This window comes from Sinocyclocheilus anshuiensis, unplaced genomic scaffold (genome assembly GCF_001515605.1).
Source record: "Sinocyclocheilus anshuiensis isolate Anshui unplaced genomic scaffold, SAMN03320099.WGS_v1.1 scaffold431, whole genome shotgun sequence".
NCBI lineage: Eukaryota > Metazoa > Chordata > Actinopteri > Cypriniformes > Cyprinidae > Sinocyclocheilus > Sinocyclocheilus anshuiensis.
In genome coordinates, this window is record NW_015551065.1 from 359,834 (window position 1) to 387,495 (window position 27,662).

A 27,662-nucleotide genomic window follows, 5' to 3' on the forward strand; every position below is an offset into this window, starting at 1 on the left:
ATATATATATATATATATATATATATATATATCAGTATATATAAAATCACTAATAACTGTTGCCTTCAATTTTATTTTAAGAGCCTTATTTTGGTGTACCTAGCATAAAAGAACCAAGAATACAAGCTCAATGAATGAAACTCAGAAGCAGTTAAAGGAAAATGTATTTTTGCACAATGTAAACATAGTGCACACTGCCATCATCTGTCTGTATGACAGAATGAACAATTCATCCTGCAATCTGAATTCATGCTGTAATCTCTACAATAACACAATAGTACAGTTGGAATACAATTACAAAAATAAAAATCTACCTGTACAATGAAGAGCTGAAAAAAGAGAGTTTGCACAACATCATGAGCACCAACAGAGGAAAAGATTATATTCATATCAGTATATCAATATAAATATTTATGAACATAAAGGGAAAAGGCAGATATCCAAATGCATGGATATACATATCAGAGCAATGAGGACCTCATTAGTATTCTTTAACTTTGCTTAAACTTCCTCAGCTATTTCCACTAGCATCTACATCACAGCAATAAGTTGACTCCTTCAAACCTTCTTAGTCTAAACAGACTGGAAGCATTTGATGTTTGGTTTAATTTTTGACCTGATTACTGTGGAGATTTAGCCTAAACTGTATTTAAAACACTCTTATCTGGAAGCCTATAAGAGACAGACTCATGGGACCTAGTGAAGCAATGTACATCTTGCAGTTATAAAATCCCATTAAAATACGAGTGCCAGCAAGCCACCTCAGTTGTAAAAAGCGCCATGGCCAAGCTGCACAACATTTGCCCAACATCTTTCTCAATTGTGAAGTGAGGAGTGACAAGGATTTCAATTTCCAGTTGAAAGAAAAATTCAGGTCCTGTTTTCTGTATATTACCAAAATACATCCTATTTTAGATCAAACAAGATTGATTTCATGCTTAACAGTGTCATTTCTCTTGAGGTTCGAGTCCACTCTCTTACAAGAGCTGCACTTTCACATATTAGGATACATGACCTCCAAGATCTCCAAGACATCTGTGAATGCTGCATGCTTGGTGCCATCATACAGAAATGCAGTTCAGTTTCATTTCTGGCTCAGCGGTGTCTCAGTGCCTTGCTCTGTTATTTACTTTATTTATCTCCACTTTTATTTAAAAATGTCTCTCTCTTCCTCTCAGCATTTGTCACAGCGTTTGTCCATTTCTTGTCCCAAACGTGCCAACAGCGCCGCCCTCATGGCCGAGTCCAGAACGTTCTTTTCTGCCACGCGCTCCACAATAACTTCTGGCTTGTCCTCCTGGTTGGAAAAATATTTAATTGTTGGTTTTTGCTTTATCACATACATTAGGATGACAATTAACAATAACAATAACAAAAAAAGTCAAGCTTAAATTATTGTATACTGCTTTACACAAAATCATTGTTAATGTTTATAATAGCTTAGTATCTTCATGCCTTATAGTTGCATTTAGAAGATTTAAATTTCATTTTTGCAATGATACATGTAGCTGAGATTTGCTATAAAGTATATATCGCTTTACATCTATATACTGTATGCATGGTGATAAAGTTGAACATACAGTGGGTACGGAAAGTATTCAGACCCCCTTAAATTTTTCACTCTTTGTTATATTGCAGCCATTTGCTGTGTGTACATTAATGAGAAAAAAAATTAACTTAAATGATTTTAGCAAATGGCTGCAATATAACAAAGAGTGAAAAATTTAAGGGGGTCTGAATACTTTCCGTACCCACTGTATATATCCAACTTCATATAAAGAGCTGGGCGATACTTACATTTTGTTAAAAAGTATAAAAAAATCAGGCAGTTGAGATTTGATAAATATAAATATATATATACAGTGGTGTGAAAAAGTGTTGGCCCCCTTCCTGATTTGACCAAAAGTGACCTCCACTTTGGAGTGGCCTAGTCAAAGTCCTGACCTGAATCCTATTGAGATGCTGTGGCATGACCTTAAAAAGGCGGTTCATGCTCGAAAACCCTCCAATGTGGCTGAATTACAACAATTCTGCATAGATGAGTGGACCAAAATTCCTCCACAGCGCTGTAACAGACTCATTGCAAGTTATTGCAAATGCTTGATTGCAGTTGTTGCTGCTAAGGGTGGCCCAACCAGTTATTAGGTTTAGGGGGCAAACACTTTTTCACACAGGGCCATATAGTTTTGGATTTTGTTTTCCCTTAATAATAAAAACCTTCATTTAAAAACTGCATGTTGTGTTCACTTGTGTTATCTTTTACTAATATTTAAATTTGTTTGATGATCTGAAACATTAAAGTGTGACAAACATGTAAAAAAATAAGAAATCACCGCTGTATATATATATATATATATTATACATCGCTTTACGTGATTATACTACACGTATGAGAATAAAGCTTGATATAATATATATTATATATATTTGCCTCCATCCAATCAACTGACGGACAGAATCAAGTCCCCACCCATACATTTTTTTCTTTTTCCGATAATCTGTTTACTAAGATAAACATCCCAATATGAAGGAAACTCATATAGGAACTCATGTAGCTTGAAAAATTATTGTAGTCTGTGATGCATTAGAATTTATGGAAGCCCGTTTCCACCACGGGATAAAAAAATAAAGGTAATTGCAACTTATGATTTACCAATTTTGACTCTTTTTCTTGCAATTCTGATAAGAAATATCAGAATTGTGAGATATAAACATAGAATTTAGAGATGTAAAGTTAGAATTTAGAGATATAAACTCATAATTCTGAGAAAATAGTGAGAAATACTGAGATTTTTTTTTTCAGAATTGCAAGATATAAACTCATAATTGCAAAAAAAATATTCTGAATTCTGAGTTTGTCTCACATTTCAGAATTTGTTTTCACAATACACAAAAAAAAATATATAAATAGAAAATTCCAAATTATGAGATACAAACTTGCAATTGCAAAAAAGTCCAAATTGTGAGATAAAAAGCTGCAATTACAGGCAGAAACGGGCTTCCATAAGAACCTTAATACGCCCCAATACAAACCTTGTGAACAATGAATGATGTTATTTGCCCGTTGTCAGCTTGATAATCGAGCCAGAATAGCTCTGTGCCAGTGTTTTCCTGCTCTGTGCCAGAGCTGCTCTCATTCCAGTCCTCTGCCTCTGCATTCACACCGGGTTCAGATCCATCTGAAACAAAACCAATCATCCAAACATGCGCACAGTGGCAAACATCAAACTCCAACATATCTCTACAAGTCAAGCTTTTTGTTAATTTTGATTATTTAACCCTTTGCCAACCTGGCCCATAATATTTACAATTACTACCATTATAAATCCCTATTTAGCTAGTTACTATCCAGATGCATTAGTTAATTTCTTATAATTTATTAAAATATATATTTTGTTTTAATTGTGTCATTTTTCATTTCTTAAATCTACCAAGTGAAAATAATAGTACTGTCAAAGCAGTGGTTCTCATACAGGTGGTTTGCAGGTCTGTTCTGACATTAAATGGAAAGTAAAGTGAAAATAAACATAATTTGGCAGTATTCTGGCACAAACAGACTTGGTATATAGCTAATACTAATACAACACTTAGGCCAGTGTTTGTACGATGTCTTGGGAAAGTAAATTACAATTCTGCTACTTTGGATTTCCAACATTGTCAAAAATCTGTGTTTTGGCACCGTGTTGCTCCTCACTGGATCCTAAAACAAAACCAGTTGAAAACCACTCATCACTTTACATTGTGAAATAATAAATGAAACTCTTTCTACCTATGTAACTTACTCTGGTGGCGTGGGTGGTACACCTGACGGTCAGGTCTTCGTGGACGCCGAGGGGTGTTGGTGTGTCTGCGCTCCTGTTTCTCCTTAGCCTGTTTTACCTCTCTGTCATAATCATCCCTGTAGAAAGATGAAACATTAATGTATATTTAATCTGTTGTACACAATTTACTACGCGCCGTCCATCGTCCGATTGATAGTATTAGTGCTGTCAAACGATTAATCGTGATTAATCGCTTCCAAAATAAACGTTTTTGTTTACATTATATATGTGTGTGTACTGTGTATATTTATGATGTATACACACACATACAGTTTATATTTTGAAAATATTTACATGTATATTCATATAATTTATATTATATATATATATATATATATAGTTTAATATATAAACTTTTTTTTTTAAATATATACACGTGTGTGCATTTACATACATACAAATACACACAGTACATACACATAGATTATGTAAACAAAAACTTTTATTTTGGATGCCATTAATCACGATTTATCTTGTTTGACAGCACTAGATAGTTTATCCTTTTTTTTTTTTTGCAATTCATTTGTAAAAATGTGCTCCTTCAGCTTGTGGTCCACCGGTGAAATCTTTACTGATTTTTATAAAGTAAATGAAAGAAAAACTTTTATATTGTTAGTAATATTTCAGGATAAACATTATTGGACTGAAGCGACGTAAGTTTACCAATCATTTAAATATAGTCTTATTACGACACATTACTGAAATATATAGAGTGACATCTAATATTCATATGCATTTCATGCAAGTAGTTTGTTAAAAAGATCTCATTGATTTACATTACACTCTATCAGAATTTCATCTTATATTTTGATCATATCAATGTCAGCATCTGCAACAAATCGCATATTTTTGCTCAGTTTGTGCCTCTGAATAATACAGTTATTTCCCCTCCATATTCTCACTATATTATTTATTTATTTAGTCATTTAGCAGACGCTTTTATCCAAAGCGACTTACAAATGAGGACAACAGAAGCAATCAATTGTAGTATTAAAACAACTAAAAACAGATCCAAAACAAAGCTAAAATGTTATAAATACTACTTATACACATAAAAAAAAAAAGAAATTAAATAAAAATGACAAATGCATACAGCAAAATGTCAAAACTTAACATTTAAATGAAAAACAAAAAATAAAGCTAAAAACAATTCAAAATATTAAAGGAAATTAAAATAACAAATACAAATCAAACAACAGTAGTTTATCAGTAATCCTAAAAAATAACACTGCCAAACTTACATGCTAAAAAACAACTTACTCACACATAGTAAGAAATGGTTATAAAAACTGAAACATAAGTGAAACAAGTAGTATATTATACTATATGAGCCATCAAATCTTGATGTATTAAATATGATATTCAACAAAAAACACATGCAAACATTTTTTTTTTTTTTTTTTTTTTTTAGATTTTCTTCTATGCTTTGTAAAAGGTTCAATAAACTGTTTTTTATCTGGCCAATATTTATCAGGCATTACAGGGTTAAGCTTGCGAACTACATATTAATAGGTTTCGCAGAAGCGGATCCAAAACAACGTACTGAGTAAACAATAACTAGCCACTTCACTATCAGCTGACTGTTAGCGCGTGAGAGTGAGCAGAGACCTGGCGATCTGATTCCTCCTGATGTGCTTCAGGAAGCCGTGGCTCATGTCCAAGCGCCCGCCTGGCTTGTATTTGACACTCTCCCCCTCTGCATCATGCAGGACCTCCATGGCTCTGCTCTGTAGATTAAATGTTTCTCAAAATAAATCAATTTTTAGTACCATGATAATCATTCTCTTTACAACATTTCTCCAAACACTGGGGCCGAAAACAAAACACGCTGGCCAATAAAAAACGCACTCTTAGTCGGGGTTGTTTGTTTTTTCTACAAACGATTGCGATTGTATATTGTTCTTCCTATAACCCAAAGTGCGTATTTCGATGTTATAAAGTGAAATACATCCTATAATAGGTAGTTGGTACTCCAGAAGGTACATTACACGACAAAGCCAGTGGTTTATTTTACTTCGATCCCGGGTTATTGTGTTCACGGCCACCGATTTTTAGAGCGGAAGTGAGGGCGGGAGTTTTGTAACACTCGCAGAAGGCGTTTGAAAAGTGTTCATTCAACACTTGATTTTTACTAGAAATCATTTTGATACTAAACGTAAAATGATCGCAGGCGTGAAACGGGAGAGGGATGTTGATGAAGACGAAGAGGAAGGTGTGTTCGGAGCGTTTATGAGCTTGATAGTTTAGAAGCAGTTTAGAGAATACCGTTTAAAGAACACCGGAGGCCCATGTTTCCAACGTAACGTTAACGTTAGTTGCTAAAATACATTTACTGTTATGCAACTTATTTAGCAGATGCTTTTATCTAAAGCGACTTAGAAATGAGAAAACGTACCAAACAAGCTATTTATGTTTAGGAGATCGTAAGTATATGCTTTCACCTGTGATGGAAAGGTGCTTTGCGCAGGAAGACAGATGGTCAGATGTGTTTCATATCTATTCATATACATATGATACTGGGTATCATATGTTTTGCGTGTCGTGATTTCTAAAATGGAAACCTTTTCTTAGTTCAATTGTCAAAATTTAAGTGAAAACTAATTTTTTTTTTATGCTGTGGGTTCCATATATTATTATTATAATTAATAATTGATTGTGATGTTTGCGGGTTAAACTGAACCTAACTGGCTTTAAAAAATGTCATCAAAAATCACTCTGTGAAAAATAGTAAATAGTAATCATTGCTAACCGAAAAGACATTAAAACCTTATTATATTACCAGAAAAGTGACTTTAAAAAATACATTTTATTTAGTAAACATTTTGTTAAATATTTAAAAAAAAATTGATTGTGTAGAACAAGCTGTATATACTGTATACAGTAAATACTTTTTCCCCATTCAAATTTTTAATGTTATTTTATTTTTTTGCTTTTTGAGGCTATGTTGGTCAGGGTTTTTTGCAGTGTACTTGCGGGCCTTTTTTTGAAGCTTCTTTAAAATGGGGCTCTTTTCTGGTTACAAACACTAGAAATTGGGACTGTCCCTGGAAAATGGGGACATATTATCACCCTAATGTGTTGATATCCCTTTTCAGAGCTGAGAAATCCTCACTGAATGGAATAGAGATCTTCATGTTTTGATGTTATTGACTTGAAACTGAAAACAGGATTCAACATGGTTTTTACATGTGGTCTTCGCTTAATTTCAGAGGTGCGTGTGAAAATCGGTCGTTCTCATGGTTTTGAAGATAAAAGAAGCCGCCATTGTCCATATCTGGACACGATCAACAGGTAATTATGACTAAGAATGTGTTTATTATTGTTAATCACTATTGCTCCTCTACTATAACACTCACTCTGTTCTTGTCTTTTCTTAGGAGTGTTTTGGATTTTGACTTTGAGAAGCTTTGTTCAATCTCTCTCTCACACATTAATGTCTATGCCTGTCTGATCTGTGGGAAATATTTCCAAGGTAAGTGTGACAGGTAACCTTGTTTTAAATTTTTTAACCTTAGTTTTTGTAAGTTAGTGTCACAAAATTTCCCTGGTGTGTTTCATTGTCATTTTGAAAAGTGTAGTCTGTATAATTTAATATTAAAAATCCAAATATATTTGATATTATCTGAGCTTATGCACCTCAGTTTGACTATGTAATCAGTGTAAATTTGAAGCACATTACTCCGTGTTGTATTTTATTTCTGTCAGGTCGAGGTCAGAAGTCTCACGCGTACATCCACAGTGTTCAGTTCACACACCATGTTTTCCTGAATCTCCACACGTTAAAGTTTTACTGCCTGCCAGACAATTATAAGATTATTGACTCCTCATTAGAGGACATTACGGTGAGTACATTCAAATTCTGACACAGGTTTCCTTAATTCAGTATATTATTACTATTTTGTCTCATTACATTGGTAAAAGCAATGACATTTTACTTTTATCTCAGCAAATCATGTGCTATAGAACAACGATGGTAAAAGACTAACATCTCTGATTCTTTCTACTTCATTTCTTTATTTCAGTATGTGCTGAAACCCACATTCACCAAACAGCACATCGCTGGTTTGGATAAGCATGGAAAGCTGTACAGAGCCTACGATGGCACTACCTATCTGCCAGGAATTGTGGGTCTCAATAATATCAAGGCCAATGACTATGCTAATGTGGTTTTGCAGGTAAGATGATCAACCAGGTATTTATTTATTTTTTATGTTAAAATGCTTTCTCCTCTCACAGCTTAAAGGGCTTTTCACACTGAACGTGAAAATTCGGCGCGATGACGCTTTTGAATCGAAACAATAGATCCCTATGGGGCTATTCACACCAGGCGCAATCATTCGCAGCGCGAAAAAGTTACGATTTTTTTGTGGTCCTGTGTGACGATTTTTTTCCCTGTCGCTCCGCGATGCAACGGGCCGTCCAATCAGATTTGAGCTGAGATCACGTGCCCGGAGCAGCTGCTGTTGCACAAAAAGGCAAAGAGTGGTGGTGCTGTTTCGAAAACCAGTGTAAACAAACACCGAAGAAGAGTATTCCAAGCGATTCCAAGAGTGGATGCCGAGTTCTTGTTATCTTTGGTATCTGAGAACAGATTTATTCTCACATGTTCTTAATATAATTTCTATTAATTCTCCACTGAATTATGTGATCTGGAGTGTCCGTTTTCTTCCACGTGTGCGAGTGTTATGAGTCAGAGCGTGTTAACACTCTAGATATTCCATATAAAAAAAAAATCGAGTGAAATATATTTCTACACATGAAATATGAAAGCAAATAGACATATATGATTATGACAATATATTTTCTGTATGTGTTTTGCATGCAGCTCATGGTATTTTTATAACAATAAAGGATGTTTATGATAATAAGCAGTGTAGCATTATTAAAAATACAAAGAGTGCATGTATCTGCTTATTATAGAATCAAAATCAAATATAGATCACAATCGGAAGTTATTACAAGCACTCGATGATGGTTTAAAGTGGGTTTTAAGCAAAAACATGAATACTTAATGTACATACATTTTCAAATGTGGCTTGATGCGACTTCTGATTGTATTTTAAGATGTTTTCTTGTAAGCATTATGGATAGTTTGTGTTTCTGGTGTAGAACCAAACTTTATATCTTAATTTAATGCTGTATATTGAGCAGTGGACGATGTTAAATCCATATACGAGATGCATATCTGAAGAAAAATGCATTGTTGGTTGGCGCCACCTAGCGTGCAGGCGTGAATTAGCAGAAGGCAACCAATCGTTTCGCGCTCGGTGTGAAAGCAACGTTCGTCGGCGATTCGCCTCACTTTTTTGGATCCCTCAGTGTGAAACGGCCTTAAATGATATGGCTTTAAGTGAGCCATCTGTGGGTTGATTTTTACTCTGCTTACACTTTATTTCATGGTGTCTCTTGTTACAATGTAGTTGTTCATTTAAAGTGCTCCTATTATGGGTTATGAAAGGTTCACATTTTGGTTTTGGGAGTCCCCAACAACAGGTTGACATGCATGCAAGGTCAAAAAACACTTTCATTGTCTTATAATATGCATTTATTTTTACCTTATTTGCTCAACGACTCCCAAACGATTCAACGATTCATTTTTTCCAAACCCCTCCTTTGCGTGATGCTAATCTGCAGTGATTGGTCGATTGGTCTCATTTTCATTTCATCATGCCTGTAATGCCTGATAAAGTAGCGTTTGTTCAAGTTTTCCCGGGTCTGAGCGCGCAACAAGTGGGCAGGCAATATGCTAATGTTTCATGTTGACGTCAACATGAAACGGCTTGGGATTCGTTTTAAAAACGACTCGTTTAAATGATTCAGAGTTGACTCTTTCTTTTGAGAGACAATAACTATATCGTTATATCATTTTGAGAATATATTTTGCATGTAGCGCATCAATTCTGCAAGGTATGTAAGACTCTCTCGCTCTGTCTCTCTCTTTGCGTGTGAGAAAAAAGCAAAGCGACGGTGAGTCGTGCGCCTTCACTCTAGAGTTTACGGTATGCGAAATACAGGTGCGCTGCGCATCCATTCAGATGAACTGAAAAATATCACAGATCGCTTAACTGAGAGTGAAACTCTGAAGCGCTCAGGCAGAGTGTACTGTGAGTGAAAATATATCTGTGCTAAACTTATACTTAGCCTCCAGCTCACACACTGCCGAGTAAAATCTGAGAATTTATTAGCCGGAGGCTAATATTAGACATCATTTAGTCACCCAGAGTGAAGATTTAGTCGCATATGCGAGTGATTTACTCGCAATGTAGGGGTTGACTCATACATAAATGAAACGGGTAAGATTTCCGCACTCAAAGAAGACATGGCATATTAAATATTGAAGTTTTGATTTTATTTAAACAATCACACTTTCAAAATCCATTTATTCTATTGCTTAAAATTGGCATAGATCTGTTCAATATGAAAATACATTTATTTAGTTTTAAAAAATTAACAATTAAAATATGACTAGCTGTGTTAGTTCAAATAAATTTGAAATTGAGATTAGATTTATTGATAGTAAAAATATATAAACCTGGTTATATTGTATTTTTACGCATTTAGTTTAATAGTACTATTGCAGAAATCTTACCTGACTGAGAGAGATGCATTACATTAGGTTTATCAGTTTGTTAAAACAATGTAATCCAAATGGTTCAAAATTCGATATGCAATTCAAATACATGAATCTTACATTTAGGCCTAAATATTTTTTTGAGTGTACTATGGCACCACTTGTTTTTTTTTTCCCAAGGCGCTGTCAAACGTGCCGCCTCTACGGAACTACTTCCTCGAGGAGGACAACTATTGCAGAATCCGCCGGCCGCCGGGTGACATCATGTTTCTGTTGGTGCAGCGCTTTGGGGAGCTGATGCGCAAGCTCTGGAACCCACGCAACTTCAAAGCCCACGTGTCGCCACATGAGATGTTGCAGGCTGTGGTGTTATGCAGTAAAAAGACCTTTCAGATCACTAAACAAGGTATAACACCAAATTCTGAATACAACTGTACTGAATGCTGTGTGCACACTGCCAAATAAGCTGTTATTAGGTTGTTGTCAAATTATGTTGCTGTTGCATGTTTAATTCAGAAAGTGGTGTAATATGAATAGTCTAGTAGTATGCCAATCAAACAGCAGTCTCTGTTATTCTTATTAGACAGGAACTTGTGCATGTTAAGTTTCGAAGTCGTCATTGGATTGGTTGAATTATACAGGATTTCCGGGAGACGTGTGTGTCTCGTTCTTTAACGTTCCGCCTGGAAACAAAGATGCCGTGGCACCAAACCCCCTCACGAAAGAAGAAAGCCATCGTGTTTACAACTGTGACAATGAGCGCTTATCATTATCAACTATACGCTGGATTTTCAAAAGTATGTGAAATATTTAAAGTTCGCGGCATAGAATCTTTAAAATACGTCCGAGAGTTTTACACACCAGTCTGTTATTGTGGCGACATTTCCACGCCCCGAAACGTGACGCTGAACGAAGCGAACTGTGATTGGTTGTTTGACATGTCGGTCAAACCGCCTCATGGGCGGGCTTTGGCCAATGAAAGCTGCCATGGATTCCAGACCTTCAGCCGTCAGTCTGAAGGTCTGGCTCAAGCGGCAACCTCCCGCTCTGTCTCGTGAAGCCAACATGGAAGTTACTAAAACTGCAATTCATCGACTGGCCGCTAGACGCTGGCTCCAAAAGGGAGTCAGTCCCATAGACTTCCCATGTTAAAATGCCCAACTTTACAGCAGAAAAAAAATACAGCCTGATACAAAAAGTGGTTTTGGTCTATATAGCTAATTTTTCCCTTCATGACAACTGTGAGGGGGGTGAATTTTTTTATAACTCATCCGTTTAAATTATATTAAGCCTTAAAGTTCTGCATAATTAAGGGCGTGGCCACTTGAGCGACAGGTGGACTGCCGCTCTGCTCCAGAGAGTGAAACTCGCTAGACTGTGAAACTTAGAAAAATGGCGTTAAAGATTTTTATTTGTCCAGAAAAATTAATTATGGGTAGGACACTGGAAATCTGGCAATTAGATGTTTTAATGAAAATGATCTCAAACTTGATTTTTACCGCTATTTTGAAGTTATTGTAGGTACTTTGCCTTTGCACTGTCTGCAAAAAGTGAGATGTCCCGCCAAGGCAAAAGGCAGTAGCTTCCACATTATATACAATATTTGGGTGCTGATCACCATTTACAGAATCATTATAGTAACATCTGTATAAAATCTAGTGATCATTGGCTAGGCTATAACATGTAATGTGATTCAGTTTTTTTTTCTGACCGCAACAACCAGATAAAAAGTTAAACGTGTGTGGATACCGTTTTGCAACCAATTTATTTGCGATGTTCGCTAACATTAAAGGATGCAAGACATAGTTAGCCTATTGTTTTTACATAGAGCTGAATGAAAATAGCTTAAACTATAAGAACGACTTGTGGATTGATGTGAACGCCAGCAGGAATAAATAACGCTCAGAATGCTCAGAACATCTCCAATGACGTTCATTGCAATGGTTTTTATCGAGTTACAAGAAAAGTTAGGAAACAGATTTAATTGCGAACAGTTACTGATTTTATGTGATATTCTGTCATGGCATTCGACATGTGCAGAAGTGGGTAGCCCTACACTGACAGCTGGCATTTGAAAAAAATAAACCTTTAAAGATTATTTACGATTAATTATTGTTGCCAAGTTATCTCGTTGTTGCTTGTTTACAGTGCTTTGTTATATAAAGCAGTTTGTTAGATCGCGATCTATCTAATTTGTTTGTCTAAAGAAGTGCCGACAGATGTATGAAAGTACACAAGTTACACTGTAATTTAAACGCGGCAGACTTTAATGTACAGTAAAATAAAGGCAGAATACCGTATAACTCCAGGCTGGCACAGTAATATTGACGAACGTCTAAACAAATGTATAGCACCGTAACTTAATTTGAGCGTTCTAAAACGAAGTCAAAGAGCGGTAACTGATGATACTGTGTTCTGCCTTGGTTTCTCCAGGGCTTTTCTCCAAGATACTTATACACATGATAAAGGAGGTCATATATGTCCCAAAATGATCAATAACTCATTTTTGACCGAAAACGAAGTTATGGTGTTTTGTCTTTGCATGGCAGCACTGCTGTCACTATAGACGGGCGTGGTTTCAGCAACCAGGCACCTCAGCTTCACCCACGTCCCGCTTTTTTGCCCATTTTCTATTATCTGGGAGTGACGCACTGCCAAGATGGCGACGGTCAGTTCCGCCCACTTTAGGCTTCAAAAATGCACTTCGGAAAACTACGAGTGACGTCACGGACACTACGTCCATGTTTTTTTACAGTCTATGGTCTGGCTATGCGAGACTAATGTTAACCTGATGTTGTGCTTTTTGCCCTCTAGGGGATGCTGTTGACTTTCTGTCCTGGTTTCTCAATGCATTGCATGGTGCTCTTGGTGGGACAAAGAAGAAAACTTGTGAGTTTTGTTTTGATGTAGATTTTTAAGAGGTGTGTGTTTGTGTGCTAGTTCACGTTCTGAGGTGTATCTTCATAAGTACAGGATGAAATCGGCTCAGTTGGCGTTTTTTTTTTTTTTTTTTTACAGCCAAAGAAGAAAACTTGTGAGTTTTGTTTTGATGTAGATTTTTAAGAGGTGTGTGTTTGTGTGCTAGTTCACGTTCTGAGGTGTATCTTCATAAGTACAGGATGAAATCGGCTCAGTTGGCGTTTTTTTTTTTTTTTTTACAGCCATCATCACCAAGGTGTTTCAGGGGTCCATGCGAATCTTCTCAAAGAAGCTTCCTCATCCAGATTTGGTATGTGTTTCTTACATTAATAACTGTCTGATTTGTGCTTAAACCATTTAAGCAGTTTAGAAAGCCTTTCTTTGTTATTTTTTGGGATTGACAGCACCGTAGGAACAGTGACACTTGTGCTAGCATCCAAAAAATCAGTATTTTGAGAAATGCTATAAGTTTACGTGCTTGTTTCTTACAGCCTGCAGAAGAGAAAGAAGCCCTTCTGCTTAAGGACGAGTACCAGGAGAAGATGTCTGAGTCCACCTTCCTGTACCTGACGCTGGATCTGCCCACCGCACCTCTCTACAAAGATGAGAAGGAGCAGCTCATCATTCCTCAGGTTCCTCTCTTCAACATCCTGGCCAAGTTCAACGGAAACAATGAGAAGGTGTGAATTCATTTTCACATTCTTTTTTTTTTTTGGTTTGCTTGTATAATATAATTTGTTAGGTTATTTATTTTCTTTATCCACTCAACATTTTGAATGGCACATGTACTTTTTTGTAGATATTGGTTATGCTAATTAAAGTCTTTTCATGTAAAATGTTATATACTTATTTTTATTTGTGTAAAATAATATGCATTATATTATTTAATAAATGATTACCTTTGACTTTGTCACAGGAGTACAAGACATACAAAGAGAACTTTCTGAAAAGGTTCCAGCTCACCAAACTTCCTCCGTACCTCGTCTTCTGCATCAAGCGATTCACAAAGAACAACTTCTTTGTGGAGAAGAACCCAACTATTGTCAACTTCCCTATCACGTATGTGACCACCAGTGCTAAGGATAAATAAATTCACTCTTTTAGACATTTCTATATTCTCTGTAAATGTATTTTGAAATATTTTTGCTGTGAAAACATTCATGCACAATAGGAATGTTGATTTGCGCGAGTACCTGACAGAAGAGGCGCAGGCCACAGAGAAGATCACCACCTACGACCTGGTGGCCAATATAGTTCACGATGGAAAACCCACCGAAGGGTCCTACAGGATTCATGTTCTGCATCATGTGAGTATGTCACCAGCACTTGATTCCATTCAGAGCGTGGCAGTACTGTTATTGGGATGGTTTGTATAATGTGGGTGGTTTGTGATGTTTGACAGGGCACAGGGAAGTGGTACGAGCTTCAGGACCTGCAGGTGATTGATATCCTTCCACAGATGATCACGCTCTCAGAGGCGTACATTCAGGTTTGCTGCTCATTACTCACATTTGTCATTCGCTAAGTTGATGAAGGGTGGCTGAGAGTGATGTCTATCAATAAGTGGGTATTACATGAAAATTGTAGTTTTGTTGGCAGAAACCTGATTTGGTTTGCTAGCTTTTGATGTTTTGGTCATGCAGCAGCTGCAAGACCCATGATTCACAAGTCATCCTTCACGTGCAAAAAAGCCCAATGAAAAATTAGCTTCCTTTTAAACACAAGACTCCTTTTTTGTTATTTTCAGCACTGGTCGATTATCAGAAGTACTGGTTCCCTCTTTCTTCTTGACTCTATTTTTATGCATTTTGAGGAAATATTTTAACTGAAGTACTGTTGTGGACCTAATCTTATTAAATCATATGGGTACTGTAGTTGTTGCTATCCAAAATTGTTTTATTTATCTATGTATCACAGGGTTTCTACAGGTTTAATGAAGGTAAATTAAAAAATTTAAGACCTTAAGACCTTTTTTTAAAGAAAGGAATCAATTGAAGGAAACTCAATACTTAAATATGTTTTTTAAATGCAGATGTCTACACAGTGAAGTAGCATTAGCAACACTTCAGGTTTGAAGACACCTTCCAACCAGTGTTATTTTAGTCACTGAGATACTGTTAATATTTTTTTTTAATTAGTTTTTAATTCATATTTGAGATGTTTATATTTTGAGTTTTTTAATTAAAGTTAATTTTGTGTTTTTTTGTAATTTTTACATATGTAAAAATATATGTATTATGTAATATGTATATTATTAAATATGTACATTTTGGTAAATATATAGTTTTTATTAATTTACTTTTTTACTACATCATTAAACTAAATGAACATTTTATGGCAGTGGCTATTTGCACTAGCAATGGATTCTATTTACACTAATTGAAAATAGCAGTATTTTTTAGCGATATGATATTTACACTAAGTGCAAATAGCTATAGATTCTATTCACACTGTTAAAATGGCAGGATGTTCTGCTATTTCTACTACTTATTGCAAATAGTGGCAATTATCTGCACCTCAGTATTGTAGTACATTATAAAACAGAACAAAGAAATAATGCATTGAATGTAAATTATAATTTCAATTCAAATTATTAAATGGATGCCACCTCATTGGGACAATAAAGCCCTCCCTACACCTACCCTAACCCTACCCAATACTTTATTTTCAACTTTTTATTTACATAATTTTTATTGAAAATAAATGCCTTCCCGATGTGATATGAGATTTGGAACGGGAGACAAAAAGTGGATTCGAACTTGGGTCGGTTGCATCAAAAAGCATGTGCTTTACCATCTTTGCCACTGGAGCTGTTGTTGGATGATTGTCTTTTATAGTGTTGAATAGCCCAATCACACATTGGTGGGCGGAGTTAGTGTAAATCGCCTCTGCCAACAAGGCAGGATATTTGCACTTAGTGTAAATAGACACTATGAAATTTGATTGGAAAACAAGACCAAAATACAGAGGAAGGATATTTAATTTTTTACGGTGCATGCAACATTTAATGTCATGACTTTATGAATTTAAGACTTTCTGCTCCGATTAAAGACATTTTCAAAGCCTTGATTTGTGGAAAGGTAAATAAAGACTTTTTAAGAGCGGCAGAAACCCTGTATTATGTCTTAAAGATCTCCTAAATCATAGAAAGTTGAAGTTTTTGAGGCATCATCACCCAGCCTTATTTCACCAGATTCTTCTTTTTTAGATTTGGAAGAGACAAGATAAAGACGAGGGAGCAGAAAGCCATACAGGGGCATAGGAGGCCCAAAAACACAGCATCGGTAAGATGTAAATGAAATGAGTAATTTCTGTTAAGGCCTGAATGCACACCAAGGCTTTAAGAATGAAGAGACTGAGTTACAATGAGAGAAGACATTAAATGAAAACCCTGATGTGTTCAATTTCATGTAACTGTGCTAAAAAGTCTGTAAGGTGAACATAACACATTTCTGTGTTCCGCTGTGACCTTTTTTTTTTATTATTTCAGTTTGATTGCGACTGTTCCTTTGCCTGTGATGTTTGGTAGTTTGTAGGATGAGACCTTTTATTAAAGTTTTTAAGACAATATACACTGTCTTTCATTCAGCTCTTTAGAAAACATGTATTGTGAATAATAAGCTAGACTGAAGCCTCCAAAATTAAAGTAGAACATATCTGATGTTGCGTTTGTTCTAGAGTTGTTCTAAATTGAAATTCAATGGAAATTGAAAAGAAACATGTATGGTTTTGTTGGTGAAATGAATAGAATTCATCTGATATTCTGTATCAGATGAATTCTGGTATTATACCTTTTTTTTGAGAGATTTGTTAAATGTTTTCAGGTATATTAGAGAAGATTATTAAGGCCTTCATTTGAATTGACAAACAGAAATGTCATTCCGTTTTCTCTCAATCAGCTGCGTACAATGCCTCAAAATATTAATCTGTACAGTTTATTTCTTGTCATTTTAACACCAATGTGAGGAAATAATTATTTTATATAATCTTACACTAAATGCAAGCTACTTTAGGATTTCCTATGTTAAGTTGACTAGTTTAATGTTTACTCGGTGAGGTTCAGAGTATGGAAATACAGATAAACATAATAACATAATTGATAGGAAGTAGTTAAGTACAGGTACATTAAATACAAATTGGCACATGAAGGTTATTTGAAACTGATTGAACAGTCATTGTCTCCACATTTACTGTATGTCTCAAATTTCACTTGATTTTATGTGTGGCAAGGGGAGTGGATAGAAAAAGCTTGGTTAAGTACAGTAAAAAGTTGTTGCTTTTCTGATCTGAGTCTTGCTCGAACGATCACTTTCATTTGGGTCCCTTGCAAAGGTAATCTTCCTGTTGATAACACAAAAAAGTTACTCATGTCTGAATCTCTCCAGTCCTCCTAGAACACATGAAGTGTTCAACAGCCCCAAAGTAAAGTTAATTAAAATGAGAGTTATTACCTCACATGCAGTAAGGGCTGGTTGTTTCCCATCGCTCTTCAGGAGCCTGTGGCCATGCAGCTTCACGAACCCTTCACACTAGGAGAGAACAAGGAGAAACACTCCAAAGAGTCAGACCATTGCATTTTATTGTACATCACTGCAGGAGATTGTGTCAGATAGTCTTTGAGTACTTCACATGTGTCAATTCAAATACTGAAAGAGCTTTCAATATATCCTTCATTGCTCAAATCATATAGATATTTAAAAGAATTTGGTCCCACTTCACGTGTCTCTAACTGTGTGCTAACATTAAAATTAATAATTTAATACAATGCATCGTGTACATGCATTTTTCACATTGTACTTAGTTTTAAAATGCCTCTATGTAATTGCATATGCAACTACATATGTAGTTTCTGTAATTACATCTATAATTACATTGTTGACCTAACCTGATAGTGACAAAAGTGTTTTGCAATACAATATAAACATTAGTGCATTCTACCAAACAGTTTTATGTAAGTGCATAGTACTATACAGTGAGAACAAGGATTTTTATAATGTATTGTGGTTGTGTACTCGAGGAATAGCATTAGGGTGGAGGTGGCACATCTTCTGGAGCAGGTCAGAGGTCTGGATCTCAGTGGCATTGTGACCCAAATGAAACCGGGAGAGGACTGCAAGTATCTTACAGGACTCGCAGTCTGATACTAGAGAGGACAGACACATAAAATTCATATTAAGAATCATCTCAGAGTAATTTACACACAGAAAGAATGATTCTCCAATTAATTCTGGTGTGAGAAAAACTTTTCCACAGCAAGCACCAAGTCAGAATACCATTCAAATTCAGTACCACCTATAGTCACATTGAGTGTTTTGCTCTTTGTATTTTTTGTCATCAGCACAGTCTGTTAATGTCCATGCACACAGTAGCTGCATGCAGCCTGATTTGTGTGTCCATGTGAACAAAACGGCAAAGTCCCTTTAAGGAAAGTCATTTTACTTGACAGCCATCTTTGAAACACCACTAAGGCTGATGATATGGGGCAACTTTGGTTAATGTTGCCGTCAACAGGCAACCAGGTGAAACACAGGGCCCACGACTGATCTAAAGTATCCAGATTGAAATTTGTTACCCATTCTCGATGGGAAAGTGCCCAAGAAACATTGTTCAAAAAAAGTTGCCCAGCAAAATTGCTCAAAAAGTTGCCCCGTGTATCATTAGCCTAAGGCAGCTATTTCATGCAAGCTCCTATCTCTTTGAATAGAGAAACCAAATCAAAACCAAAAATTCTCCAAAGCTGTTCTCCAAGCTTACGATTAAATTTCATGTTTGAAATCAATAGGGAAATATGACAACTGCATCACAAATGTTGTTTTTAATGCTCAAATAGCATTTTAAAAAGTTAAATTCTGATTGTTTCTACAACAACCGGAGCTTCTAACACAGCTGCAGTGACGCGATGACTTTACTAATAAGCGATTGGCTCTTTTATTCAGAAGGCGGAACTATTCTGCCATATTGTGCTTTGCACTTTCTCCCATTCATTCAAGTAACAGAAGTGCACTGTCTTCGAATATCTAAAGTCTTTGACAACAGCGTGTGTGCAAATAATGTGAAAGCTATTTTTTTTAAAAAGTAGGTTATATTTTGCAAATTGTATTTTGAATTTTGCACGCCATTGCTTTGTATTTTAAGGTTAACGGAAATGTAATTCCATAAAATTAATAGATTATATCCTGGCAACAAATTATCAGTAGGCTACTTTTTTTTTTTTTTTTTTACAGTGCATGTGCAAGTGATTTGCCTAATTGAAAAGAAAGATCCAATAAGTATGCAAAAAATTAAAAGATAAAATTAGGTAATATTTTGTAAACATCCAGATTTGTATTGATTGCCAAAGTTTACATTTTTTTTTCTGCAATAAGACTGCTCATTAAACATCCCAATCTAACGAGAAACGATGTGATATGATACATTTGAAAACATGCAATTTTTAGAAAAAAATAAATAAAAATCAAGCATGAAGCTCCACCCCCTAAACCTAACTGCAATGAAGTCTAGGCAGAAACCATATGAATGTGATTGCACAAATTCATATGAATTGACCACAATGTAACATTTTTATAAATTGCCTTAAGATTTACATTGATTCGGCAGATGCTTCTATCCTAAGCGAATTCAAGGTGCACATTTTTATTTCAAATTTCAGTTCTTGCTTTTCTTGAGAATCGCAACCATGACCTTGGCATTGCTTGTGCCATGCTGTACAGTTCTGTTTGAACAGGAAGAAAGATCGCATTACTCTGCTGTCACTCATGCTACTCACATGACAGTGGTGTCTCTGGGAAAAGACACAGGCCCAGCGCAGTACAGATGGCATGTGGAGGGAGGGAGGACAACAGCAGATCAATCAGCTGCTTCCCGTACGTTTCTATGAAGTTGTTACATGTGTCCTTATATTGTGAAGGCAAATAGTCACAGATTTTCTCCAGAAGGTTCACTATAGCCTCCTACAAGTCAAACAAGCAAAATGGAAAAGAACCCAGGAGCAGTTTATATTCAGGCATTTTGGGGATTAATAAAATTATGAATATTTTACACTTCTTAAAATGTGAACGAGATTTCCAACAGAAGAGTACTTACTTCAGTTCTCTCTTTAGGCAACATGCTCTCTATTGTCTTTATGAAGAAAATACAGAAGTTACAGATGGGATTGACTTGAACCTAAGAAAAAGAGAAGTAGTAGAGCTTGAGAGTCATGGCAATCTTATTAAATGTGAGACCTTTTTGGAGTATTTACAGTACCAGTCCATTATTAAATAAGTCATATATTGGTATAGCACTTTTACACAATACACATTGTTTCAAAGCAGTTTGTTTTACCTTAATGACTTAAAGGGTTAGTTCATCCAGAAATGAAAATTAGCTCATAAATTACTCACCCTCAAGTCATCCTAGGTGTATATGACTTTCTTATTTCAGACGAATCCAGTCAGAGTTATATAAAAAATTGTCTTTGGTCTTTCAAGCTGTTTAATGCCACTCAGCGGGTATTGCATGCATCAGTCCAAAAACAGTTAAATAAAATGCGCCCATCCATAAAAAAAGTGTCTCACACGGCTCCGGGGGGTGAACAAAGGCCTTCTGTAGTGAATCGATGTGTTTTTGTAAGAAAAATATCCATATTCAAAACGTAATAATCACTTTAATGTAGCTTGCACCAACAGTTGTACACGGAAGCAGCTCCGGGCTGATGACGTACGAGGTCAGCTCTGCGCATGCGCTTGTGAGCCTCGTGAAAACCAACGTTTGTTTACAGGAGCAAAGGAAGCAAAGTTTCCTTACTTTAGCAAAGGAAAACCAGTCTCCTCTTGGCTTATATCGAAATCCTCTGACATTCTTCTTTACAAATCCTCGTTTTGTACTTCTAATTAGTGACCGCTGTTTTGTTTTGATCTCTCCTCTGTGTTTCTGCATGCGTCACTTCTGAGCGGCGCATGCGCAAAGCTGAACTCATACGTCATCCGCCCGGAGCTGCTTCCGTGTACAACAGTGAGCACAAGCTACATTAAAGTGATTATTACGTTTTGAATATGGATATTGTTCTTACAAAAACGCATAGATTCTCTACTAATTTATGGGCTAATTTCCATTTTTGGGTGAACTAACCCTTTAAGCTCTAACCTGCTATAAATAGCAGTTTAGAGCTGAGCGATAGAATAGTTTACTGTTAGCGATGATATAAATGACCAACCAGATGAGATCTGCTATAGTAGTTATCGCCTTTCATTTGAGTGTACGGTATGTATGTGGGTAAAATTGGTTATACATGTAATACATTTTTTTTCGCAGTAATATTGAGTATAATGACATTTGCATGGTTTTGTTTTCAATTAATAACATTTGGTGTAGTGACAAACATATTTCAGATAGAAGTACTATACACTCTTAAAATAAACGCTTTTCAGAGCTGGGTAAGGATTGCATGTAATCTGGATTACGTAATTAGATTCCAAAAATCAAGTACTCATAACAGTATATTATATTTTATAATGCTCATAATCAGATTACAGTTACTTGTTATGGATTACATGATTACATATTATTCCCACAATGGCAGTAAATCATTCATAATTTATTGATTCTCCATTTTCTCTTTGGAAATTTCCTCTGTAAAGATCCTACTGTGTCATACCATTTAGCGTTGACTATACTCATAATATAGAATTATCATGTAAATAATTTTGCAATACATTGCTTCCTCTTAAGCAACTGGACTGTGTGTGTGAAACAAATAATTATGCAAGTAAAACACTGGTGATGTATAGCTGTGAAACAATATGTCTTCATATGCAGTAACCTTCAGTAACTGTTGATTCTGGACAACAAGATTTCAAACCTGAAATACTTTGGGCATCTAATGTCATTGTTTTCATGTTTATTAATGTTTGTTAATGTTATTCGGGGATTCCCAAATGATTTTTGTCAGCTAAACCCCTCTGACTTGAAATATTAACTTGAAATATCTCTGAGGAAGTTAATATTTCAAATTAACAACACATTTGCATTGTTTGCAGTTGGAGGGTGCTTAATGGTCACACTGACATGCAGGTAATACAAATTAAATATTTATATTTTTATTGTTCAAGTGTTAAAATTATTTACTTTACATTTTTATGATCTAATCAATCATGAGCTTTTTATTTACTCACAAACCCACTGCCGTTCTTACAGCCCAGTTTGGCAAACCCTGGTTTAATGGAATGTTTAATGCATTTTATGATGCTGATATAAAAACAATTTAATGTATATTATTTCTCGGTCCCACTTTATATTAGGTGGCCTTAAATACTATGTACTTACATTTAAATTAATCATTTGGTACAATGCACTTATTGTGTACATACATGTTTTTACATTGTACTTATATTTTTAAAAATACCTATATGTAATTACATCTGTAATTAATTTCTGTAATTACATTTATAATTCCCATCCCTTACACCTTAATTTAATAATTAATAATAATAATTTACGCATTTAACAGACGCAAAGCAACTAACAGTGCATTCAGGCTATACATTTTTTACCAGTATGTGTGTTCCCTGGGAATTGAACCCACGACCTTTTGCTCTGCTAACGCAATGCTCTACCACTGAGCCACAGGGACACTTAACCTTAACCCACCCTTAAACCTACCCTTACCACCAAACCTATCCCTAACCTTACCCGTATCCCACCTCAATGCAAAAGTGTTTTGCAATACAATATGAACACAATAAGTACATTGTACTTATTTTTTGATGTAAGTACATAGTAGTTAAGGCCACCTAATATAAAGTGTGACCTATTTCTCTTTGTTTTTTATATCAATATGGTATGTTTAATGGTAGGTTTAAAACAAGTTAAATAAAAAATTATCTAAAAGTAACTTAAAAGTAGTCAGAAAAAATGACCTAAAATGAGTAACCTGGATTACGTTACTAACTACAGTTTTCATCATGTAATCTGTAACCAGTGATGGACTACAATTTGTAAGTAATCTACTGGGCTCTGTTTATTGGCAATGATGGTTCCATGAAGAACCTTTAACATCCATGTAAACTTTCCATTGCACAAAAGGTTCTTTATAGTGGAAAAAGGTAGGCTATTTAAGATGATTAAAAAGTTCTTCAAAAATGTTCTTTTAAGAATTGCTCACTTAAAGGTTCTTTGGGAAACCAAAAGAACCTTGCTACGAAACCCCCCTTTTTAAAAGTTTAAGGTGATGTGTATCACTGCCATGTTTAAAATATTACGGTTTAAGATTTTGGTTGTATTGTCCACCCCTAAGCAGCTTCATTAAGTCAATTGACAGACATGCCATGATACTTTTATCTTTAGTCCCCAAGTGTGCAAGCAACTTAAGAAATGAAACAATCCCATTTGAAGATGGATGTTGGAAAAAAATCCTCAAAATCTTTTATACATAAACACACACACACACACACAAACTTTGACCTAACTCGTACCTCTTGACTGGTTCCTCTTGAGGGTTTTGCATAGAGCAAACCATGCTCATTCAGGCCAATGGTGAGCTCTGATGGTGCTTTTCTCTTAGACTGGCTGCCACACAGTCTCAACACTGTGCATATGTCACCATTTTGATTCTGTGATGAGGGCAAAAACATCCCGTTTTTTAGTGAATGGATTCTATTATTAATGTAAAAAAAATATATTACTCATGTTTAGATATTTTAGATATTTAGATTTAAGAAAGAAATTAAGTCAGATCTTGGATGATAAATCTCCATTGTAGTCGGATAGCACTGCTATATTCAGCCAAGTGTTTAATATAATAAATAAAACCCCTAAAATTGTTCTGGCTTCTAAAATCACCCACTGTCATGATGTTAAACTGAGAAGTACTCACTGCAAATGCACTGAAATGTCTGATGATCACATGTACGTATGTCTTTGCTCCATCCATACACAAAGGGATGACGGGGTGTTCATAACAAAACTTGTCCAGGGCTTTTTCAACGAGATGCTGTGAAAAGGGAACAATCAAGATCGTTGTACAAACAACTCCAAATCATTCGTAACAATGAGCTTAAATAATGAAATTCAGTGGAAACATCAATACAAAGCAACTTATTACAGTGACAAACACTACCTCACATGGCTTAACTGCCATTAAGAAAGCAAAACTATCTTTTTAGTTTGAAAATAATGCAACTGCAAATTTCACTACTCTAAAACAGAAAATAGATATGAATTGCCATGAGATTGTGTTGTACAGAAGGTATTTACTAGGTCTGGGCAGAAAATAAAGAAAAGGTATATTCAAACTATGGACTAAAACGACTTAAACACTGATTTACCAAAAGTGTTCAATTAAATTCAATGAATATGAATGAAATCTAAGTATTAGTAAACATCATAAACACAATTTCACCTGTGAGTCTTGATTGGAGAGGATTTCTGTCAACAACTGTACAATCTTCTTGCAATCGGTGCACATGTTCATCTAAAGAATGAGGACAGTGGAATATCATGTTGACTTACAGTCATCAAAGTTATATTTTGTGGACTATTTGATTTAATATGAATAAAACCTGACTAGATATTAAACCAAATTTCAATATGAATGCATTTCAGTGCTTAGTTTGTTGGCTGCACTGTAAAATGTGCAAAGGAATAGTGTATACCATGTGATACTGTTTCTAACATAAAACCACAACCTCTATTTTAGGGTTGTATGTGTGAAAGAGAAATCTATCTTTACTAGAAAGAAGGAAGTGTAAAATATTCTCAGATCTTCTTTTAAGTTTCACAGTTCACAGATGTTGATATGATCTATTATGAGTTGCAATTCTCTGCAACCTACCTTATATATAAGTATAGCATTCTGCAGCCTGCAACCAACCTTATACAAATAGTATTCATAAGACAGGATAATAAATGTAACATACTGACAATTTATCTACTAATGGTCCAAGTGGAGTAGAACCTGATGAAGTACTCTCAGTAGAACCCGAACCTATGTTATTGATGTGATGCTTTCCAGATTTATGTGTTATTTATTTAGATCTGGATCAAGCATGTACCTGTATGAGGAATAATGTGTAATGTTATTAGCAAGACCTTCACTGCTATTGTGCAACATAAGAAATAAAGTTAGCAGCCACTTGCAAATAATAAATAAAGATAAATGATCAGAAACAACTAGGTTCTATATAGACAAACAAACATATTTACATATATTTAAATAAGTAAATAAGACCTTTGGTAAATAATAATAATAATATTAATAATAATTGTAAATTCAGTTGATTACACCCTAGTCTAGTATGTTCAATTTGCCTTTTTTTTTCCATGGGGAAAAAACAGTATTAAGAGTAATCTCTTCAAGGTGTTGTTGACCCGAAAGCGAAAACTGGTCGTTCGTTTAAAAAAAATTAGAAATTAAAAGTCTATTAAATATAATTATATAAATTAACTTAAGACAGTGTATGCCAGTAGTTTATAATATAAACAAAAATATAGGTTATGTAATCAGGTAGTCGCAGCATTCTCAGTTTATGAACAGTGTAAACGAACTGATCCACATAGAATATTTATTTTTATCAGCATTTTACTGTACATGCAAGTTGTTGTTTTTCAATCATTGGTCACTCACCATGGAAAGGCTGGGTGTTTGTGGTTCTGTGTCTACACTTCTTGCCCATCCTACAGAGAAGCCAGAGCATGTAAAGTATTTAAATAACTAATATTTTGTAGTTTTATAGAAACAACTTGACTTTGAAACACCAGGAAATCGACTGCCTTCGAAAAATTGAAGAGCTAATTTGAGGTATATTAAAGCAAAGAAATACATTGAAGTCTATTATTTAAGTCTTAATTAAAAAAAAAAAAAAAAGATTATGCATTATAAAATGATTTAAGTATAAATTAAACCTTAATTTAACTCCTAGCTTAATCCTTTTTAGTAATATTAAGCGTTTTAATGATTCAGTTTAATTGCTATGGTCATGCAAAATATAGTCAGCTTTATTTATCATGTAAAAACTCTTACCTAAAGTCAAGGTAGAAGTGAAGAGAAAAAAAGTGATGCAGGCAAACGGCATGATGTTTTAATCAGTGCTCTGCAGTGATAAGTGCTCTTGCACTGCAGTCAATAATATACCACAAACCTCTGCGTTCAACTGATGAGCCGCCCAAATGTTTTTATAGTTTTTTGATGAGGAAGTAGCTAGTTTAATCACCAGCCAGCAACAATCTTCCTGATTCGCTAGATAGGTCTATTTGCATAGAAAGCCTTACATGACAAAAAAAAACCTTACCATTCATTGGTTATTGTTATCTAGTTATGTATGGTAAGATAGTCATAGGTTATGGGCTTTTTTTGTATTATTTACCTTGTACTAAGGGGCGCCATGCACAGAGGGAGGGGCTAATTTTGGAAGTTATTGGTAATTTTATTTTAAGGAAATATCAGTTTCCTCCAAAAGAGATTTTGCTTGAGTATCAAGACAGACACACACATGAAAGGTTATTGAACAACAATAATGTACAAAACAACAAACCCAGTACAACACTGACACCCACCGACCACACGGCGGAGATCCACCCTCGTCCTGACGAAACGTCTCAGCCTGTGGTTATCAGTGAGGGAGGCGGGAAGGAGAGAGGGAGAGCGAATCCAAAGAAAAAGAGGCAGAAAACGCAAGTAGGAAACGAGGGGTTTCGGAGGTAATTGCCTCTTTTTTTTCTCTTGTTTCTTTTGCCCCAAGTCCATCAAAGCTCAGGGAGAGCAGGTGGAGCAGGGTGAGGTGGACCAGGACACTGATGAGGACCCATCCAGGAGGTGATGGTAAATGACAAGCTTTCAACATAAAACAAGTCTCTTTATCGTTTACACACAATATAAAAAGCACCATCACAAATTATTAAAATGTAGATTGATTGCTTCTTCCCCACGTGATAAATATTATATTCACACACACACACACACACACACACACACACACACACACACACACACACGCACGCATTATTTGACCCAAAAATACAGTAAAAGCAGTAATATCTTGAAATAATTTTACTATTTAAAGTAACTGCTTTCTATTTTAATATATTAAAAAATTTAATTTATGCCTGTGATCAAAGCTGAATTTTCAGCATCATTACTCCAGTCTTAAGTGTCACATGATCCTTCAGAAATCATTCTAATATGCTGATTTGCTGAAACATTTTATTTTTATTATTATCATTATTATTATCATCAGTATTTCAAACAGTTAAGTACATTTTTTCAGGATTCTTTGATGAATAGAAAGATTTTTTTTAAAAATCAGCATTTATCTGAAAGAAAAAGCTTTTGTAACATTATAAAACGGATAGTTCCGGTCCTTGATTCTGATTGGTTG

At 35.2% G+C, this 27,662-nt stretch overlaps 3 protein-coding genes across 3 annotated transcripts; 1 reads left to right on the plus strand and 2 right to left on the minus strand.

Annotated features, from left to right (window-relative positions):
• Window positions 1-355: 355 nt before the first annotated feature.
• On the minus strand, window positions 356-6,279 carry cunh2orf68 (chromosome unknown C2orf68 homolog). The gene is made up of 5 exons (XM_016451919.1): window positions 6,263-6,279; window positions 5,430-5,548; window positions 3,783-3,898; window positions 3,034-3,179; window positions 356-1,297 (listed from the first exon to the last, which is right to left on the minus strand). The coding sequence occupies exons 2-5, from the start codon at window positions 5,537-5,539 to the stop codon at window positions 1,175-1,177; spliced, it is 495 nt and encodes a 164-aa protein (XP_016307405.1). The 5' UTR covers window positions 5,540-5,548; window positions 6,263-6,279; the 3' UTR covers window positions 356-1,174.
• Window positions 5,827-16,881, plus strand: LOC107662055 (U4/U6.U5 tri-snRNP-associated protein 2-like). Its single transcript, XM_016451917.1, has 13 exons — window positions 5,827-6,033; window positions 7,031-7,112; window positions 7,199-7,293; window positions 7,527-7,663; window positions 7,844-7,996; window positions 10,573-10,798; window positions 13,207-13,281; window positions 13,554-13,621; window positions 13,803-13,991; window positions 14,228-14,370; window positions 14,483-14,618; window positions 14,714-14,800; window positions 16,520-16,881. Exons 1-13 carry the CDS (start codon window positions 5,982-5,984, stop codon window positions 16,571-16,573), a joined length of 1,497 nt encoding a protein of 498 aa, XP_016307403.1. The 5' UTR covers window positions 5,827-5,981; the 3' UTR covers window positions 16,574-16,881.
• A 580-nt stretch (window positions 16,882-17,461) lies between these two features.
• Window positions 17,462-26,467, minus strand: LOC107662056 (prosaposin-like). Its single transcript, XM_016451918.1, has 10 exons — window positions 26,309-26,467; window positions 25,913-25,962; window positions 24,689-24,760; window positions 24,164-24,280; window positions 23,763-23,900; window positions 20,395-20,475; window positions 20,078-20,261; window positions 18,324-18,454; window positions 17,763-17,840; window positions 17,462-17,652 (listed from the first exon to the last, which is right to left on the minus strand). The coding sequence occupies exons 1-10, from the start codon at window positions 26,358-26,360 to the stop codon at window positions 17,623-17,625; spliced, it is 933 nt and encodes a 310-aa protein (XP_016307404.1). The 5' UTR covers window positions 26,361-26,467; the 3' UTR covers window positions 17,462-17,622.
• Between the last annotated feature and the right edge of the window lie 1,195 nt (window positions 26,468-27,662).

What these genes read in the sequence shown, in the direction of transcription:
- LOC107662056 (XM_016451918.1), bottom strand. Translation starts at nt 26,360, where the DNA reads ATGCCGTTTGCCTGCATCACTTTTTTTCTCTTCACTTCTACCTTGACT. An exon ending in CACTTCTACCTTGACTTTAG is followed by an intron (nt 25,963 to 26,308) that starts GTAAGAGTTTTT and finishes GCTTCTCTGTAG; the next exon opens with GATGGGCAAGAAGTGTAGAC. An exon ending in TCTCCAATCAAGACTCACAG is followed by an intron (nt 24,281 to 24,688) that starts GTGAAATTGTGT and finishes CCCTTTTCACAG; the next exon opens with CATCTCGTTGAAAAAGCCCT.
- LOC107662055 (XM_016451917.1), top strand. Translation starts at nt 5,982, where the DNA reads ATGATCGCAGGCGTGAAACGGGAGAGGGATGTTGATGAAGACGAAGAG. An exon ending in ATGCTAATGTGGTTTTGCAG is followed by an intron (nt 7,997 to 10,572) that starts GTAAGATGATCA and finishes TTTTTTCCCAAG; the next exon opens with GCGCTGTCAAACGTGCCGCC. An exon ending in TCAACGGAAACAATGAGAAG is followed by an intron (nt 13,992 to 14,227) that starts GTGTGAATTCAT and finishes ACTTTGTCACAG; the next exon opens with GAGTACAAGACATACAAAGA.
- cunh2orf68 (XM_016451919.1), bottom strand. Translation starts at nt 5,539, where the DNA reads ATGGAGGTCCTGCATGATGCAGAGGGGGAGAGTGTCAAATACAAGCCA. An exon ending in GTACCACCCACGCCACCAGA is followed by an intron (nt 3,180 to 3,782) that starts GTAAGTTACATA and finishes GTTTTGTTTCAG; the next exon opens with ATGGATCTGAACCCGGTGTG. An exon ending in CATCATTCATTGTTCACAAG is followed by an intron (nt 1,298 to 3,033) that starts GTTTGTATTGGG and finishes TTTTCCAACCAG; the next exon opens with GAGGACAAGCCAGAAGTTAT.